The sequence below is a fragment of the Lontra canadensis genome, unplaced genomic scaffold (genome assembly GCF_010015895.1).
Source record: "Lontra canadensis isolate GAN:19392208 unplaced genomic scaffold, GSC_riverotter_1.0 scaffold27, whole genome shotgun sequence".
In the NCBI taxonomy this organism is placed as follows: Eukaryota; Metazoa; Chordata; class Mammalia; order Carnivora; family Mustelidae; genus Lontra; species Lontra canadensis.
Genome location: NW_022631021.1, coordinates 4,199,322 through 4,216,264, shown reverse-complemented (window position 1 = coordinate 4,216,264; position 16,943 = coordinate 4,199,322). Strand labels below are relative to the sequence as shown.

The 16,943-nt window shown below is 41.5% G+C and overlaps 1 protein-coding gene across 3 annotated transcripts in view; it reads left to right on the top strand.

Annotated features, from left to right (window-relative positions):
* Nucleotides 1-4,298: 4,298 nt before the first annotated feature.
* The window catches only part of KCNQ5 (potassium voltage-gated channel subfamily Q member 5), a 523,469-nt gene continuing 510,824 nt past the window's right edge, over nucleotides 4,299-16,943 (top strand). Inside the window, exon 1 of one of the 3 annotated variants that reach the window (XM_032864363.1) lies at nucleotides 4,299-5,801. In XM_032864363.1, coding sequence (XP_032720254.1) covers nucleotides 5,392-5,801 — 410 coding nt within the window. In that variant the 5' untranslated portion in view covers nucleotides 4,299-5,391. The remainder of the gene's footprint in view (nucleotides 5,802-16,943) is intronic. The other 2 variants (XM_032864365.1, XM_032864364.1) reach the window with 2 other exon arrangements.

Sequence of the window (16,943 nt, the reverse complement as noted above, 5' to 3'; positions counted from 1 at the left end):
TCCTCTTTGAAAAAGTCTTGGTAAAATGCGAGTGCCACTAGGGGGCACAGAATTATAACAGAATTTTCAAGTACAGTAGCCTAAAGATGTTATCCTTTTATATCAACCTCTTAACAGTTTCTAAATATATGGATCTTTAAAAGATCAAATAGCTGTATTCAAATGACTTTCAGAAAGAAGAGCTTAAGTGGTTGGCTGAAAGTATTGCTGCCATTACTAATGTGTCGGAAAAAAATGAAATCAGGCACTTTTATCACTCAAATACAACAAACAGTTTTATGAATAAAAGTGAAGGTAGAATTAGGAAAAAGATCACAATGTAAATACAATTTCAAGAAATTGATACTACAAGATTTGTGACTGTTTTAAAATTTTCAGTAGAAAAAAGTATCTATGAAAGGAAGCCCTTCCTACTGCAGGTATAGTGAAAAGGAATATTGAGGCTATTTCCATGTTTAGAATAAAACCCCAAATCTTGTTTTAAAACAACTGATAGAAACTTGCCAATACTCTTTTTTAGAAGGAGAAACTGTCAAAATTATTAACACACATGAGCCTAACTAAGCTTTTTATTTCAAAAGTTGATATAGTTTAGTAGTTTAAAATCTAGCTTTTTGTTTTTGTATTAAATACCCATAAGTTTGGGTCTTGGCTCAACTATTAGTTTTGAAAAATTATTAACCTGTCTACACCTCAGTTTCTTCCCCTATAAATTGGATATGAGTGCAGTGCTTAGTTGTGAGGCTATTGTCAGAATCAAATAAAGTAATTCTTGTGAATCACAGTGCATAGTAACATGTGCTAAATATTATTTCTTTGACAGTGTTTTTTAGCAAATTATGTTAATAATTCCTAGGAAAACAAATTTTGATTAGTTGCGCCTTTTTGAGTCTTTCTCCCATTCTTTGTCTGCTCCCCTACCAGCCTCTCTTCACACCCACATACACTCCACCTATAGCCTTTCTTCATCCTTGCAGCAGAAGCTTTCTGAAAGGGCTGTACTCCGATCCATTGTGTAGGGCAGAGTTGGGTTCTCTACTGTGTTAGAATCTTCATGTACTCTGGCTAGGCCCAGATGATCTCTGATGTTGCCTTGGGTTCTCTGATTAATTTCTGATTGTTGAAGAAACATTTTGAGAAGCTTAATGTCAAGTCTATTACAGGTAAGAATACTTGATTGACTAGAAATGGTGCCGTGGTACACAATACATTTAATGCATTTAAAATAATAAGAGGAAGTAACCAATGGTTATAATAAGATACCTAACAGTGCAATTATACTTGCTATGCTTATTGGTTTGGTTATGATCTGATAGGAGGGAAATAAAAGCTAAGGAAAATGATGGTATAGCTGAAAGGGCATTCCAGTCAAGAGTTAGGAGACTTCACTTGTACATCTAGGCTTCTAAGACAAATAGCTAAGCCTTGAGCAAGTCACTGAACAGCAGGCAAAAATGAATTTCTATTTCTTCCTCAGTAAATTTCCTTTTTGCTCTAAGGTTTGAGGATTCTACTTATAACTACTATAGTTGACCCAGGAATCTCACACTGGATCAAAGTGTATCCACATCACTAAAAAGTGGCACTTGTATCACTCACTTTCCGATATGAATGATGAACATGACTTGATGGGAAGGTATGTTGGGCTGAGGTAAATGGAAAGTCATAAAGTCGTAAAGAAAATGGAAAGTCATAAAGAAAAAGGAAAGACGGGATAGTAATGGGATCACAGGCATTTTGTGAGACCATTTCAGATCTAGTTGTTCTGTCTGAAAAGTCTTTCCTGGGCATCTATCTCCTAGCTCTTTTTTTTTTTTTTTTAAAGATTTTATTTATTTATTTGACAGGCAGAGATCACAAGTAGGCAGAGAGGCAGGCATAGAGAGAGGAAGCGAAGCAGATCTCCGTTGAGCAGAAAACCCAATGTGGGGCTCAATCCCAGGACCCTGGGATCATGACCTGAGCCGAAGGCAGAGGCTTTAACCCACTGAGCCACCCAGGTGCCCCTATCTCCTAGCTCTTGTATGGAATTTTCAATAGTGTTATTTTAGAAGAAATACTATTCTTTTTTCTTCAGAAGAAAAATACGGGCTAGAAAACACACTGAAATAAAATATTTCTGGTAACTACTTTCAGTCAAAACCATCTCCATATAGACTTCAGAGAACCCAAGTTTCTAAGGTCACAAATTTCAGGCGGGCATTTTACACTCTAAAGAGATTGAATGGTTAAAAGCAAACCCACCTCCAAAGATTAGGGAAGGCTAATCAATTCACACTTTACACTAGGAATAAACATTTACCTTAGGAAAAAGTATTGTCTTTTGCCTTCTATCTCTCTTAATAATGCTCTAATGTAATTGTTATGCACAGAATATTCCCTATATTGTTCTACTTTGCACAATATGCCATCTTCTCTTCTGATATCTGGATTTTAATATTTCAGCAAAATAAAAGGCAGTTTCCTAGCAACATTTGTATTCAAAGGTACAAAAACAGAAAAAGCTTGATGACAATACTTTGTTTTCCCCACAGTTAATTCCTGTGTTTGGGGGAAATTAATAGGTAGTAAAGGAAGCACAGTACACACAGAAAATCTGGTAGAAGAGGCCTTGCAGCCTCACTTGGCTTTTCCTTCCAGAGTATGCAAGGGCAGGAAGGTTAGGGCTTGTAACTAAATGCTTCTTTGGGAATGGTAGCTGACAGACACATTGAAATAAAACCATGTACTCTTATGTACGTAACTCAGTTGGAGAAGAAGACTGCCTTCTTGATGGGATACTGAACTGGGAGGTGAAATTTCTGAATTCCCAACAATCCTCTCATACTAACCTGCTGTGAACACTTAGGCAGGTCTCCTTCCCTGGACTAGCTCTCTAACTGGAGGTTACCCTAGAAGATCCTACAGGTGCAAACCACCAAGAAACCAGCTCTGAACAGCTACCTATCATTAGATCTGATTTTTTTTTTTTTAAGTTTCATGTCATTTGCTTAATCAACGTTTTCACTGATATTATTGCTGTGCCACCAGGAAAATATCACTGGGAAATGAAGCAGCAGGTTCACTTTAGAAGAACCGTGTCCATGTTCCACCTTCCCCAAACTTCCTGCCTGGATGCAGGGCCCAGTTGCACCATTTGAAGTGGAAGTGATCCTGACCTACCCAGTAGTGGTGGTCAAAGTTTGCAAGAAGGAAAATCACTTGGTTAAGAGGAAATGGTTTTCATTTTCTTACCTGCAGAATAGCCAAGATATTTAAGTTTAAAGCGTGCACACGCGTCATTTTAAGTCTCTAGATCTTTCACCCTGAAAGTCCCTGCACAGAAACTCCGCGGGGAGTCTAAATATAGCAACAGCAAACTCCCCCCCACCACCACCCTCAGCTGGGGTCTCGTGCTGTTTCAGGATTGGAAAGTTTGCTCCAAGGCGCTCTCTGCATCTGCCTCGAATAGCAGGGCACGGAGCAATCTCTCGCACCTCCACAGTGCGTGGGTGTGAAGTGTATTAGGAGAAAAAGAGAGTGACTCTGGGTATTGGTGCTTGGCGCACAGTCACGTGGCACCGCGGCCCGCTGCAACGAGCGGCTCAGAGCTAGTGCCCGCCGCGGAGAGGCAGGGAGAGAAGGAGGGAGGGAAGCAGGGTCCTGCGGGTGGCCGGGAGCCGACGAGAGGGCTTCACGCAAATAGCGATAACGATACAAAGTAAAAGTAACGCCTTTTAATGGAGCTACTGCCACAGGCAGAAAGGAGCTGCCGCGGGGGTGGGTGTGTGTGCTGGAGGGAGTTGAGAGAGTACCTCTGAGGGGCGGAGACAGCTGAAATAAGACTTTGCTTTAGTATTGCCTCGGTTTCAGGCTTCTAGAAGGAAATCACTACTTGCTCTGGCTTTGTGGTGGAACCTTAGTTCTTCCTTCAGTTTAACTTGGTGGTTATTTTCTTTCGTATTTCGGTGAGGTGTGGGGGTGGGGGGAGAATCCACGCTGCTGGAAGAAGTTCCCAAGCCTGGCTTCCTTTCAGTTTCCCCTCACTGGCTGTGAGATTTAACTGCTTGTGCTTTATAACACAGTGTAGCTGAAGGCCAGAGGCCGAAGCCAGTGGCACCGTGGCCTCCCTCCTCGCCAAGGGCGCGCACGCTTTGGGGCGCCAGAGTGTCAGAGGCGGTGGGAGACTCAGCCAGTCCTAAGTCGCCACACGTCTCTCACGGTGTAAAGGTACAGCCTACAGGGGTGGGGTGAGGACCCGGAGAAGCTGGTGTCCTGGGCTCCCTGCCCCCCCTGGGATTTTTCTCCCAGACGCTGGGCCCGCCGTTGGCACCGCCGAGACTTAACAGCTTTATGACTTTTTCGGACTTAAATGGAAATTTCTTGACCAAGGGAACCCAGTTCGGTCTCCCACGCTTCGCGCCGCTGTCAGGCGGAGACCCGGGGCGACTCGTTAACTGCCCGCCGAGGAGCCACTTTGTAGTTTTTATGCTCTCTCCACCCTCCATCCCCCGGGCGTGGAAGGATGTCCAGTTACTCGAGGGCTGGCTACCTGATGCTGGGATGGAAAGTCACAGCCCGAAAGCTGGAGTGAGCCGAGGGGAGATGCCCGCTTCCCGCCTCTCCGGCTTGGGAGTCGTGTCCTGCGGGTCGGCACAGTGAACTGGCAGGGACCCTCCAGCTGTGCGGGGATCCGAGCGCCACTGCCGGCAGCGTCGCCCCACGCGCCCCGGGAGCGGCTGGTACCTGCAGGGCAGGGCAGGGCCGTTCCCGCTCACACCCCTTGCGCAAGGATGGCAGGACCTGGCGCGGCGTCGTAGCGGCCGGAGTGAGCAGAGAACTGCGTCTCCAGTTTCTCCTCAGGGCACGAGGCCGACTTACCTTACGGACAGCTCCCAAGCCCCCGAGAGAACGAAACCAAAGTCGCTCCTAGGAGAGGGGCTTCCGAGCCTCTCAGGGGGAGGGGGCGGACGCAGTCTGGGCGTGGGGAATCGAGTGAGAGAAGAAAGGGGGAGCCTGGAGCTGGGTGTGCGCGCGTGGGAGCGCGCCTCGGAGCGCCCCGCACTCCGCTGGTCCAGCCCTGGGGGCACTGGAGAAGGAGGGAGTGATAGCTGCGGGAATAAGAGGGAACGAGAGAAACCCTCTCAAAGTGACGCCCCAAACAGGTTCTGATTTCGAATTTGGAGCTAAAGACTGCTAGAAATTGGGCCTCCTTCGCACACCCCTCTCCGCCCCCACCCCGAAGCCCCGGCAGTGTGCTGGCTGCTTGCTTCCCCGCCCCTATCTCGGAGGTCGCGGGCCGGCGGGCTCTCCGTCGGCCGCGGCTTCCTCCTCGAAACCCGCCCGCGCGCATGAGGCCGCTGCCCCCGCCACAGGCACTGGCGCCCCCCTCGCGGTGCCCGTGGTGATGCCATGCCCCGCCACCACGCGGGAGGAGAGGAGGGCGGCGCCGCCGGGCTCTGGGTGAAGAGCGGCGCGGCGGCGGCGGCGGCGGCGGGCGGGGGGCGCCTGGGCAGCGGCATGAAGGATGTGGAGTCGGGCCGGGGCAGGGTGCTGCTGAACTCAGCGGCCGCCAGGGGCGACGGCCTGCTGCTGCTGGGCACCCGCGCGGCCGCGCTTGGCGGCGGCGGCGGCAGCGGCGGCGGCCTGAAGGAGAGCCGCCGGGGCAAGCAGGGGGCCCGGATGAGCCTACTGGGGAAGCCGCTCTCCTACACCAGTAGCCAGAGCTGCCGGCGCAACGTCAAGTACCGGCGGGTGCAGAACTATCTCTACAACGTGCTGGAGAGACCCCGCGGCTGGGCGTTCATCTACCACGCGTTCGTGTAAGTACCCGCGGCCCCCGCGCAGCCCCCGCGCAGCCCCCGTGCGCCCCCCGCCACACCCGCTACAGGGGTCTGTATGCCTGGCCCCCTGGGACGCGCTCCGCGCCCACGCCCTGGCCCGGCGCGCGCGCGTGCACACACACTCTCTCTCACACACTCGCGCGCGCACACGTGGTGGCTTTTATTTCTTTGCACGTGTTTATGGTCTTCCTCCAAGAGCCTTCCACCTCCCTCAGCCCCACCTCCTCCACCTCTACAGATTCTACCGTCTCCCCGAATACACCCAATCAGCTGCCCCGCAGTTTTAGGCACGGAAGGCGAGAGTCAGGCAGACCTGGGACTCAGGCTGCGCGGATAATTGGGAGCGATTAGGTCCCGAGATACGTAAATTTCAACCGCGAGGGGCGCCCGGGAGCTGGGAAAGGCAAAGGGAGGACTTGCGCCGGTGTGAGGCTTGTGAGAGTGTATTGGAGAGGTTAGGAGGTGATGGCAGGGTTGGACGGGGTGGTGAGAGGAGAAACGGAGGGCTGGATCCTCAGCCGGGGGCGGAGCTGGGGAAGCTGCTACTTGGTGGCTAGAGCAGCTAGGTTTTAAGTGCGCCCGGAAACACGCCTCGCCACCACCTCCACCACTAACGGAAAATCTGTCAGTGCGTGTAGCCCTTCCTGCCACAGAGGTGGCCAAAGTCTAGAAAAGGCGAGCTGGGCGGGGCGAGGTGATGCTCCCGCGCGGTGGCAGAGGCCAATGGTGAGCCTGGGGCTCAGGAACCCCGGGCCAAAGTGCAATAGCAAACGCGCAAACGGGCCACCTGGGACAGAGATCAGCCAGTGGGTTAAGTAGGTAGACATTTGTGCCTCTGAGTCAAAGTGTGTGTGTGTAAGTAGTGTAAGTAAGCCTTCACTTCTTCATCTAGCAGAGAATGCTTAATGAGAAAATGATTGGAAGCAAATGTTTATTTTTCCCTTAGGCATTTAAAACCTTTCAGTGGCTTTAAAGTTTACTACTGTTTTTCCCACAAGGTCCATTCATTCAGTCTCCTGTTAGAGTTAGGTTTATCTGGATGTTTTAAGGTAGTTTTTGATTCCGTTATATCCTGTCTAATTATTTCTTTTTTTTTTCAAAATTTTTCATCTTTTCTTAGGTTCCCCCCACCCCCCGGCTTCTTTATGTTAAAATGAAATATAAAGACATCAGCCTTAGACCTGTAGAGAAAAGTTGTAAGCATTCACTATTCCGTTCCTCGTTTCCTAGTAAAATAGGTTTTGAACACATGAACTAGGTTTCTTTTAGAAATGAGGCATGTCATCCAAACATAGCTCTCACCTGGAATGGAGGACTGGCCTCAACACCAGAAGCACTTTTGAAATAACATGGAAGAAGGGGCTGGTTTTGTAAATAGGTGAACCTGGAATTTGACCACGTAGGAGTCAGGAAATTGGTGGAGTCTACAATCCGTGGGGCTCTGGTGTCTGGAAAATTTTACAGTCTCAGATTGATGTGAATATGTAGCATTAGGTAGAATATTCCAGCCAACTTTCCATCTTACAGTGTACACAAGGAGAACGTTGTGTAGCATCATTATTACATCAAACGGCGTAACTTTTACTATTCACATAATGTAAGATTCATGTTGATTTAGATGTTGTTACTGTAATAAATGATAGGTATAGAGAAACGCTACAGATTCTTTTCATGTTTGTCCTGAGTTGATACATATAGAGTTGATACAAATAATTAATCCTGTTACCTATTGAGCCTGATAAATTATTTTAACGTGTCAGGATCTACTAAAGCATTTAGCAATAATCTATGCTCAGTTTGGCAGCAAAATATATACTGTACAGAGAATGACTTTTTTTTTTTCAAGAGTATGCTCAGAATATTTGTAGGTTTGAGTTTATAATATGATGCCATTTGTGAGTTTTAATTTTTGGTAAATTAGGCACTGTATATTTGGAGATAGAGGGAGCTTTAGCTGATGCTTATGCTTTGCATCTCCTAAGTTTTGCCCTTGAACATGAATGAGGATTTATTATAATATAACATTTTCTTTTCAATATGATGATGGTTTTTATGCCCTTACAGAATTTAAAAATTTTAACAAGTGATTTTTCAAAAGACTCAAGTTTAGATAATTCTCTGCTCACCAGACTTTATCAGCCTATCAGTAGGTTTAATGGTAGATATGAAATAAATTATGTGCTTGTCAATACCATGTGCTGGTAGGAAGTTTTGCTTTATACATTTCTAGAGTCTGAAACTGTAATGCTTGATTAATTAGATTGGGGTGCTAGATCCACATCAGGAGGAAGAGGGAGTGGACAACATCATCTTCTGGGAGGATTTTACACATCTGTAGCCCACCCTGAGGGACGAGCCATCTTTGCAATTGCTGCTTATAGTTTATTTAGAAAGCTGGACTTTACACATTACATAAATAAAGGATAGTTACTTTGAGCTGTAAGTCTAACAAAACCATTAATAATAAAAGAAATTATATGAAAACAATTTCTAAAGCAGTGTAACTAACTAATTCCCTGCCAGCGTGGGAATCCCCAAATCTTACTTTAATAGCAGTTTTTGTAGCACATTAAGGTTCTTGCCAAGAGCAAGTGCACAAGTGATTAATGAGGTACTTCAGGGATGGATTTACATGGTCGACCAGTGTTTTCACTGCCAACAAGCAAGAAAAATATGTTTAAAGTTATGTTTCAGGTGAAGAAAAGTTTTTGTTAAATACGGAAAAATCATTATTATAATGGTATTTTAATGGTATAAAATGTATTTTCAAGTGTAAATATCCTAATCTACTGATGAGATGTCTGGCAAGAGCAAGAGATGACCTACTTCAAATACTTTCTCCCAGTCTTTGTAAATTAGAGGGGATTAGAAGAGTCTGTTCCCTTACTGTTCTTTAGGATTTACCAGACAGCTGTGAGTCCTCATTTCCTGTCTTCAGCTGTTCTTCAGTTTAATAGATGAGCTATTCAAATATGAGGTGATATATTTCTTTGAAGGTTGTTTGTGCATCTAAAATTCATCTTCTTTTTGGGAAAAGTTTAGAAGAATAATGGTGATAGTAGACTACCTGATGGGCTTCGTATATAAATTTGCACTGATGCAACAAATGTGGCTCTGGCATAGGAAACAGGGCGGCAGATGTACATAGCTTCTCATTTTGTCCACTGTATCTTTGCCTGGTATAATGCTGTAGATCAGAAGTTATAGATATTTTAAACTAGAAGAAATAGTCCAGTCACCCAAAGTAAGAACTTGCAAGTCATCCTTGACGCCTTTATTTTTGTCATACTTGCTCCTGCTGGCCATCCAGATGATCATTAAATTCTGTGTATTCACTTTATACATATTTTTCATATCTATTGCCTTCTCTCCTTTGCTGCTGCTGCTACTGTCCCCCTCTGTTTCTCAGTATCCCTCCATCGGATTGTTTGTAATATTCCCCTGCTTAATTATCCAGCTCTGTTCTCAGCCTTCCAGCTTTCCACCCTGGCACCGTAGTGTTTTCTCGAAAATGTAAATCTTATTGTATCATTCCCTTGCCTATAATCTTTGTGGTGTGGGTCATAAGTGTGAATTAAGTGAATTGGGGAAGGTTAAGAGTTGGGAAAGTGGAGACAATAGTGTAAGTTAACCAAATTCCTTGGACAGTACACAAGATACTTTATGACATGGCCTCTGTCCATCTTTCTTTCTTCACCTCTAATGTATTTTCTGGGCTCCAGCCTTACTCAGTTACTCCATCCTGTGTCTCACTGCTGTGCCTTTGCTCATGCCATTTCCTTTAATTCTTGCCATTCTGTGCATTCTGGCTAACTCCTACTGTTTCTTCAAAACACAGGTTAAGGATCGCTTCTTCTTAGGCACATATCCCCACTGCCAGAATAAATGAGGTGCCCCCTGTCTTAAGGTTCCATGGCACTTCAGGATGTCATTGTAATGGTGCTTGTCCCAGTGTTTTCACTGTGAGCTACTTGGTCTGGCTCTCCCACAGGAGGGCAAACTTCCCACACAGAAAATCTCTTACTTATCTCTGAATCCCAAGCACCTAGCATGATGCACTGTACTTAGTAGACCCTCAGTAAATGCTTGGTTAATGAGTAAGTAAATAAATTTTCTTAAAAGCATTTCACAGAGGCGTTTCAGAGTCAACTAAAGCTAATGGAACTACTAAATCTTTTTGATTTTCTTAGAAGATACTGATGATTCATTTTGAGGAGAAAGGTATAGGGGCTAGAAGTAGGAGTCTATTACTTTGCTTCCAATTTTCCCACTTATTAGCTTTGTGACTTGGAATAAGCCATTTCACCTTCTTGAGTCTCCAAATCTTTATCTGTGAAATGGGCACATCTATGTCCAGTGTCTGTGATCCAGGAAAGATGGTGGAATATACTACAGATTGTCTGATATTCTATCATAAAGGGAGAGAGTATTTGTAATGAGAAGGTATCTGATTTTTTTTTTCATCATTTCCCTTCCTAATTTTTGAGCTGCAGGACCACCTCCTAAATGGTCACTTTAACTTTACTCCCAACTCCTGGCAAGGCCTGTGTGCCACATAGTAACCAAAGTGATCCTTCTAAAGAGTTAACAGAAGACATCCCTCCTCGGCTTGGAGGAGGAACAGTTTGTTGCCTGTCTCTACCCAATTCCTTCGAGGCAGGGACTCTTTCCATCTTGTCCTTTGCCATATCACCAGCGCCTAGAACAGTTCTGCTACATAGAAGATGCTCATACATACAGATTGATTCACTTACTGTTACCCCCAGTCTCCAAAATATACCACTAGTTTCCTAGTGGAAAATGAGATTTTACAGTATAGGTAACTCCCTGTGTCAGGACTCAATAGACCCTATGAATGACCTTATTATTTATATATATATATTCTATTCAGAATTTTAAAAAATCACTTACTTCCCTTATATATAGAGAGAGGGCTTATGCAAGCTATACTGCTTTATACCTTGCTAATATGGTAACATAAAGTGCTACATATATTCTTCAAATCAGTTTATTTTCTGAAATTTAAGCACTACTGCAACATTTGAGGATCCTATTATAATTAGAAGTGTTGAAAGTGTTAAAAAATTGAGTATTGGGAATATTATGGCCTAAAAGAAATAAAATCTAAGAAAAGAATGTTTCAAAATGGAATGAAGTCTTGATATAGGAAACACTATAAACAAGGAAGATTGCCAGCAGCCTTTTGATAATTGCTTGCGAAGAAATGGTGCCAGTTTTAATTTTTAATTGCAAATGGCTATTTTGGCAGATGAAAATGCTGGCAGAGCATGTTTTATCCTAGCCCAGTGGTGTGAAACTACTTAAAGTCCAATTGTTGAATAGCCGCAGTCAGAGTTATGTTTAATGACTTGTAGATGTTTCCATTTTAATTTCCTTTTCTTCAACTATTTACAAGTATGCCATTTGAAGTTTTATTTTGTTGCAACCTGGGAGACAGATTGGCCATACAACTGCATTTTTTCATAAGTACTGAAATTCTTTGATGGGTCTCAGAGTTTTGGCTTATTCTTTCGATCCTTTGTTATCAGTTTGTCCAAAGAATGAGTTTCCTAGATGTTCCTGAAGTCATCTAACTCTAAACTTAAACATAGTTTGAACTTTTATATATGTATATGTATGCACACATATATTCCACATGTACAACTGCACACGCAGTATGTATATATACACACAGTATCATTTAGCAGAGAACTTGTTAATGCAAATATTTACATTTATTTTTGCTCCTCTAAAAGTAAATAAGACATTTGAATAAAATGCAGTTTAAAAATAAAAAGTATCTTAGTTACTTTTGGCAATATGGAGATTATATCGTAATTTGAAAGCTATTTCAGTAAGTTTATGAACACTTTTTACAAACTCAGTCGTAGTGTTCATTGCTTCCATTTGCCAGTGAGGTAATTCTAGAATCTCTACTCCTTCAGTCAGTGGCAGGATGATCTTTACAATCCTGTTATTATTTCTCTTTTCTTTTTTTATAGTCACTTCAGTATGATATTTAATTAATAGTCCTTATGTGAATCAGTTAATGTGCTGTATGCTGGTAGTTCTAAAAAGGGAATGATGTGGCTGGCCCTTGACCTCAAGGAAATTCCATTAGGGAATATTACATTTGGGTTCAGTTATCAGTGTTACAGATTTGATGACTATGAATAAGTTACTGCCAATACTCTCTACTAAATCTGTAAAATAAACATAATAATATTCCATCAAGGTATTAACAGCATCATATATATTATATATGTGTATAATCACACTTGGCATGGTGGCATTGAAACTAGAGAGAAGAATAGAAATAACGTAGTGGGGGAGCTATATTGCCATGTTAGAGGCCCAGGATTTTATTCTGTAGGTAATAGGCAGTCTTAGAGGTAGGTGGGGTTTGGGCCGGTAATAATGATATTGAATTTCCATTTTAGACTGATCACTCTGTCAGCTCTATTAATGCTGGCTTGAAAGGAACAAACCTGGAGGTAGAAGATCTTTTGAAACTGTTGTTTCAACTTGGGCAAGAGATAATTTGGACTCGAATTGGGGTAATGGTGGTAAAGACGGAGAAAAAACATGATGATGGAGTTGAAATATATTAATGATGTAGTGAATTATGGAAAATGAAGAAGAGAGACAGATTTATTATTTCTGAATTCCTTGTTTGGGTGGTTGGCTAGATACTGGGGGCCATTAAACGAGATCACAAAAACAGATGGAACAACAGGGTGAATGGAATGTTAGAGGGTGATAAAATGAATTTAGCTTTGGCGATAGTGAACCTTTTGAGAATGGGACTTCCGGCTATGTATTTCCAGCAGCTGTGAATAAAGATTTAAAAGACATAAAAGTGTAGACAAAAGTTAAAAATATAAGGACTGCATGTAAAGAGACAGGGCAGTAGCTACAGGATGGCACATGAGGAATACCAACATGTAAAGGCTAAGAAGAGGAAATAAGGGGCATTAAATGGGATAGACAGCAAGGTGTAAGGAAACACTAGACGAAAAGATGGTCAGGTGGTCATGGAAACCAAGGATATATTCCAAAAAAGAGTCAACTATGAAAAGTGATTTAGTAAGATAAGGACCATGGAGTTACCATTAGGTCTGACAATGTGGAAATCCTCCGTGATTTTGTAAACTTACCAATTGTTCATTTTCAGTGAAGTGGTTAGGGCAGAAGTCAGAATCCTCTTAATTGAGAAATGAGTCAGAACTGAAGCGAGGAAACAGCAAATGTAAGCCATGCATTCAGTTAGTTTAGCAAGAATATAAGAAGAGAGATGGGAACACTAGCTAGAAGGAAATACAAGACTATGGGGGAAAGCAAGAGAGGAAAAGTTATAGGAAAGAAGATTGTTTACCACACCCAGTAGTCATTTTAATTATTGATTATGTGCTTGTTGTTGTTCTAAATGCTTTATGCACATCTTCTCTTTTAACCCTCAGAATAGCCCTAAAAACTATTAGTATTAGTCATCTCCCTTCAGCAGATCAGAATACTGAGGTAAGGAGAAGCTCAGTAATCTGTCTGAAGTCAGCCACTGAATTAATGACAGAATAGGGCTTTGTACCAAGGCAAAATGGCTGAGAGCCCATGTTCTTAGCCACTATATCTTGATTAGGATGGTACTGTGGACCCAGGGCTCCTCATGTCAGATAGCGTAATTATAAAAACTTCTTTTGGGTCTCATAGAGATTGCTCTTAACGATATAGTATATGTACAACATATGCAACAAATATGTGTTGAAGAAAATGAACAGTAGTTAAAATCCCTTATGGCCTAGTATCAGAGAATTACATATAATTTAGTAATACTCTGAATGTTTGTTTCTCTGTCTTCAAATTCTAACCAGCTCAAGTTGTAATTTTTCCATAAAGTTTTTCTTGATAGTTCTGGCTTATTTCCTTACCTTTATTAAGCTCCCATAGCTTTTATTATTTGGACCATTTACTTTAGCCCTTAATTACATTTTTGCATTGTCTTCAAATTGGGTCATTTATCAAATTCTTCACAAATAACTTCTGTCTAAAGAAACCAAAGTACCTTCTTTTGTATTTCCCAAATTTTCATTGTTTATTTTTAATTGAAATTCACCCTGCCTGTTGCTATCAATAGGAATATTTGAATCTTATAGTCTATTTTTTCCAAACATGAATTTTAACTTCTTCTAGTTTAAATTGTACAGCAATTTGTATTGAAGACCCAAATTGCTGTTATAACTTCTTAGCACCATTGCCTATGAACATTAAATTTCTAATTTATACCTTCACCGCAGAATACCTAAGATCATTTTGAAATAACAGAACTTGCTTCTTTTAAGTTTCATAATAGCTGAACATAGAACCATTTTCTCCAAACTTATCTTATAGGATTTTCTTTCTTTAAATTAATAAATACAATATGCTTGTTTTCTTCATGCCGATATAAATAGGTTTCATTTCTCCTCCATGCTTCCCTCTGCCTTTCCTCTTATATATACTTTTTTTTCCCTAGACATTTCTTCTTTTCTCTCTCCCATTTGTCCCATTGTTCTCCCTCTCCCCCCAATTAAACTACTCCTAGTTTTTTTGTTTTTTGCTTTTTCCTTCCTCTCTATGCACCTATCTTTCTGGAATGGTATTTTTGCACATGTCTTTATGCCATGTTGTATAATTTAATTCTCTTCCTCTTATGTCTGCTCTTAATCAGGAGCTGCATTGACCCTGTAATTGCTTACAAGTCCAGAGTGCACTGCGTAAGTAGACTGGGCTACATAATTTACACATTGTGCTGCAGTAATTAACAGAGGCCTCCAGAAAGATGTGAGGGTTAGAGAATTTTGCTTTTCTTGGAGCTTTAGTTAAGCTTAGATTTCTTAGAAAATAAGAGCGTGAAGTCTTAAAATTGCCCTGAGGTTTTCTAATATCCACTTATTATTTCTGAAATCTGGATATATTCAGATAGATATATAATAAATAGTTTTTTTTTAAATCTTATTTTCCATTTTGGAAACTGACCACTATATACAGTTGAGAAATAAATTGAAAATTAGTTTTATTCCAGATGGAATTATTATAGAAAAAGTTACGTTAAAGAAGTCTAAATCTGTTTGTAACATATAGTTGAGTAGTAGTTAACTTAAAATCATTTAACACATAGACTGTTACTGTCATTAGGGGTTTCCTTACTCATTGAGCCAAGAAATAGATCTATAATTTGGCAAAAGAGAGCAGTAGTTTTTTTCTTTAATTGGGAGATGAAAGCATGAAGTCAAAATCCAAATGTCCTAGGAGTATATATGTAAGATAGAAGACCATCTGTATTTTTTCCTATTTGGAAATTTTTCCAAAGCATAGATCATGTGAATGCTATTTCCACAGCCTTTCATAGAATGGGAAACTTTTAGGGGTCCCGTTTCTCTAAACCTGTTTTCTCTCACACCCGAGTGAATCTAGGACTGGATAGAGTTGAGAATTTGGACTTTTTTCCTCGTGTTTTAAGTTGGTGGATACATTTCTCAGCTTTCTGATTTGTAAAGTTAGGACATAATTCTTCAGTGTTTGTTCAATAACCTGACCTCATGCTATGTGTATGGGCCTGAGTAGGAACTACAAGGGCTAAACGGAAATAAAACACAACCTGTTCTCTCAAGGAATTTTTGCTCCAGAAGGATATTAGCTTACTATTTACTGAGCTACAAAAACCATTTCTCTGAATTGACTTGGGATAAAAGCAAAGGTTGGCCCCTTTCCAGAGGCTTTTAGCTATTACTGCTATTGAAGTGATTTACAAGGTAAACGCCAGGATCACCAATAAAGAACTGCTGATTGCCAGTTCTCTTGACCTCTTGGGAAATTTTGGAGTTGGGTGTTCAGTCGCCTGTGCAGGTGGGCGTTCTGCTCAGGGCATTCCCACACAAAGACCAAACATAGGAGTTCCCACTGATCATAGTAATTTTCAAAGAGTAGTAATTAAACTAGTTAAACTAAATGTTCTAGTTAATAAAACATTCTGAGTATGTTTAATTTGCGCCAGATTATTTTTAAAAATAGAAAAGAAATCAATGCTGCTTCATAACACTTTGTTTAGGAATGTTATTTTTTTTCTCTCCAAAATGGCTGAAGAACAATAATGTAAATCAAAAGCTTGTATAAAAAATTTTTTTTAAATCAAATGAAATGCCTATCTTCAGTATATAATCTGAAGTTTCTAATATTGTTAATTTATTTATTTTGGTGCATGGAAGGAAAATATTAAACCCAGTTTTCCATGGAGCCTGGAATTCATTCATTCATTCATTCTTGCATTCACTCATTCAGTCTTTGAGTGCCCACTGCATATCATGTCCTTGGAGCACTTTGGAAATACTGCTTCCCATTTTATCAACTTTCTCTGGGTGAAATGGCTCTTTTCTAGTGAAATAGCACTTCACAATGCAGGTAAGATCAGTAAGTGGAAGAATGTGTGTTCATTGTGATCTCTAAGGTCCCTTCACTCATCTCCTTAAGACTACAAGTAAATCTTCAAATTTATTTCTGAACTAGATAAGCAGTCAGGTTAAGGAATTACAAGGCAAGACTAAATTAGTTTTAAATTTGCCATTCCAGATGACAAAATCCTCTAGTTCTGTTTTGCTTCATCAAATGGAAAAGGTAGAGAAACTGAGCGGCAATACATAAGACTTTGAGGGAACCCATTTATAACCTTTAAGATAAGATCTTGAGCCCAAGGAGCATCTACTCTTATTCTTATGGTCCTTGACAACTAGAAGAAATGACAGTCACTTTGTTTAGGGGCAACATTTTACCAAGCTCGCACAGTCAAATTAGCATCATATTTTTGTTTATTCCTTTAGAAGAAAGCCAGATAAATTCCTTTAGGTTCAGATCCACCAAGGGATAAACACAATGTGATATTTCAGAATCAACCCTAAGAAATGAGCTACCCTAATTATGCTGTCTTATTGTAATCTTAAACTGACATGGTCCTGCAGACCTTCCAAAGGTAGGACAGGAGACACAAATGGAAAGAAGCGAGTATCCATTCATCATGTTTGTGCCAATCATATTGCCTTCTAGACAGTCATTCAGGCTACTGGTTTGATTTGACGGTCATGCTTCAGTGGC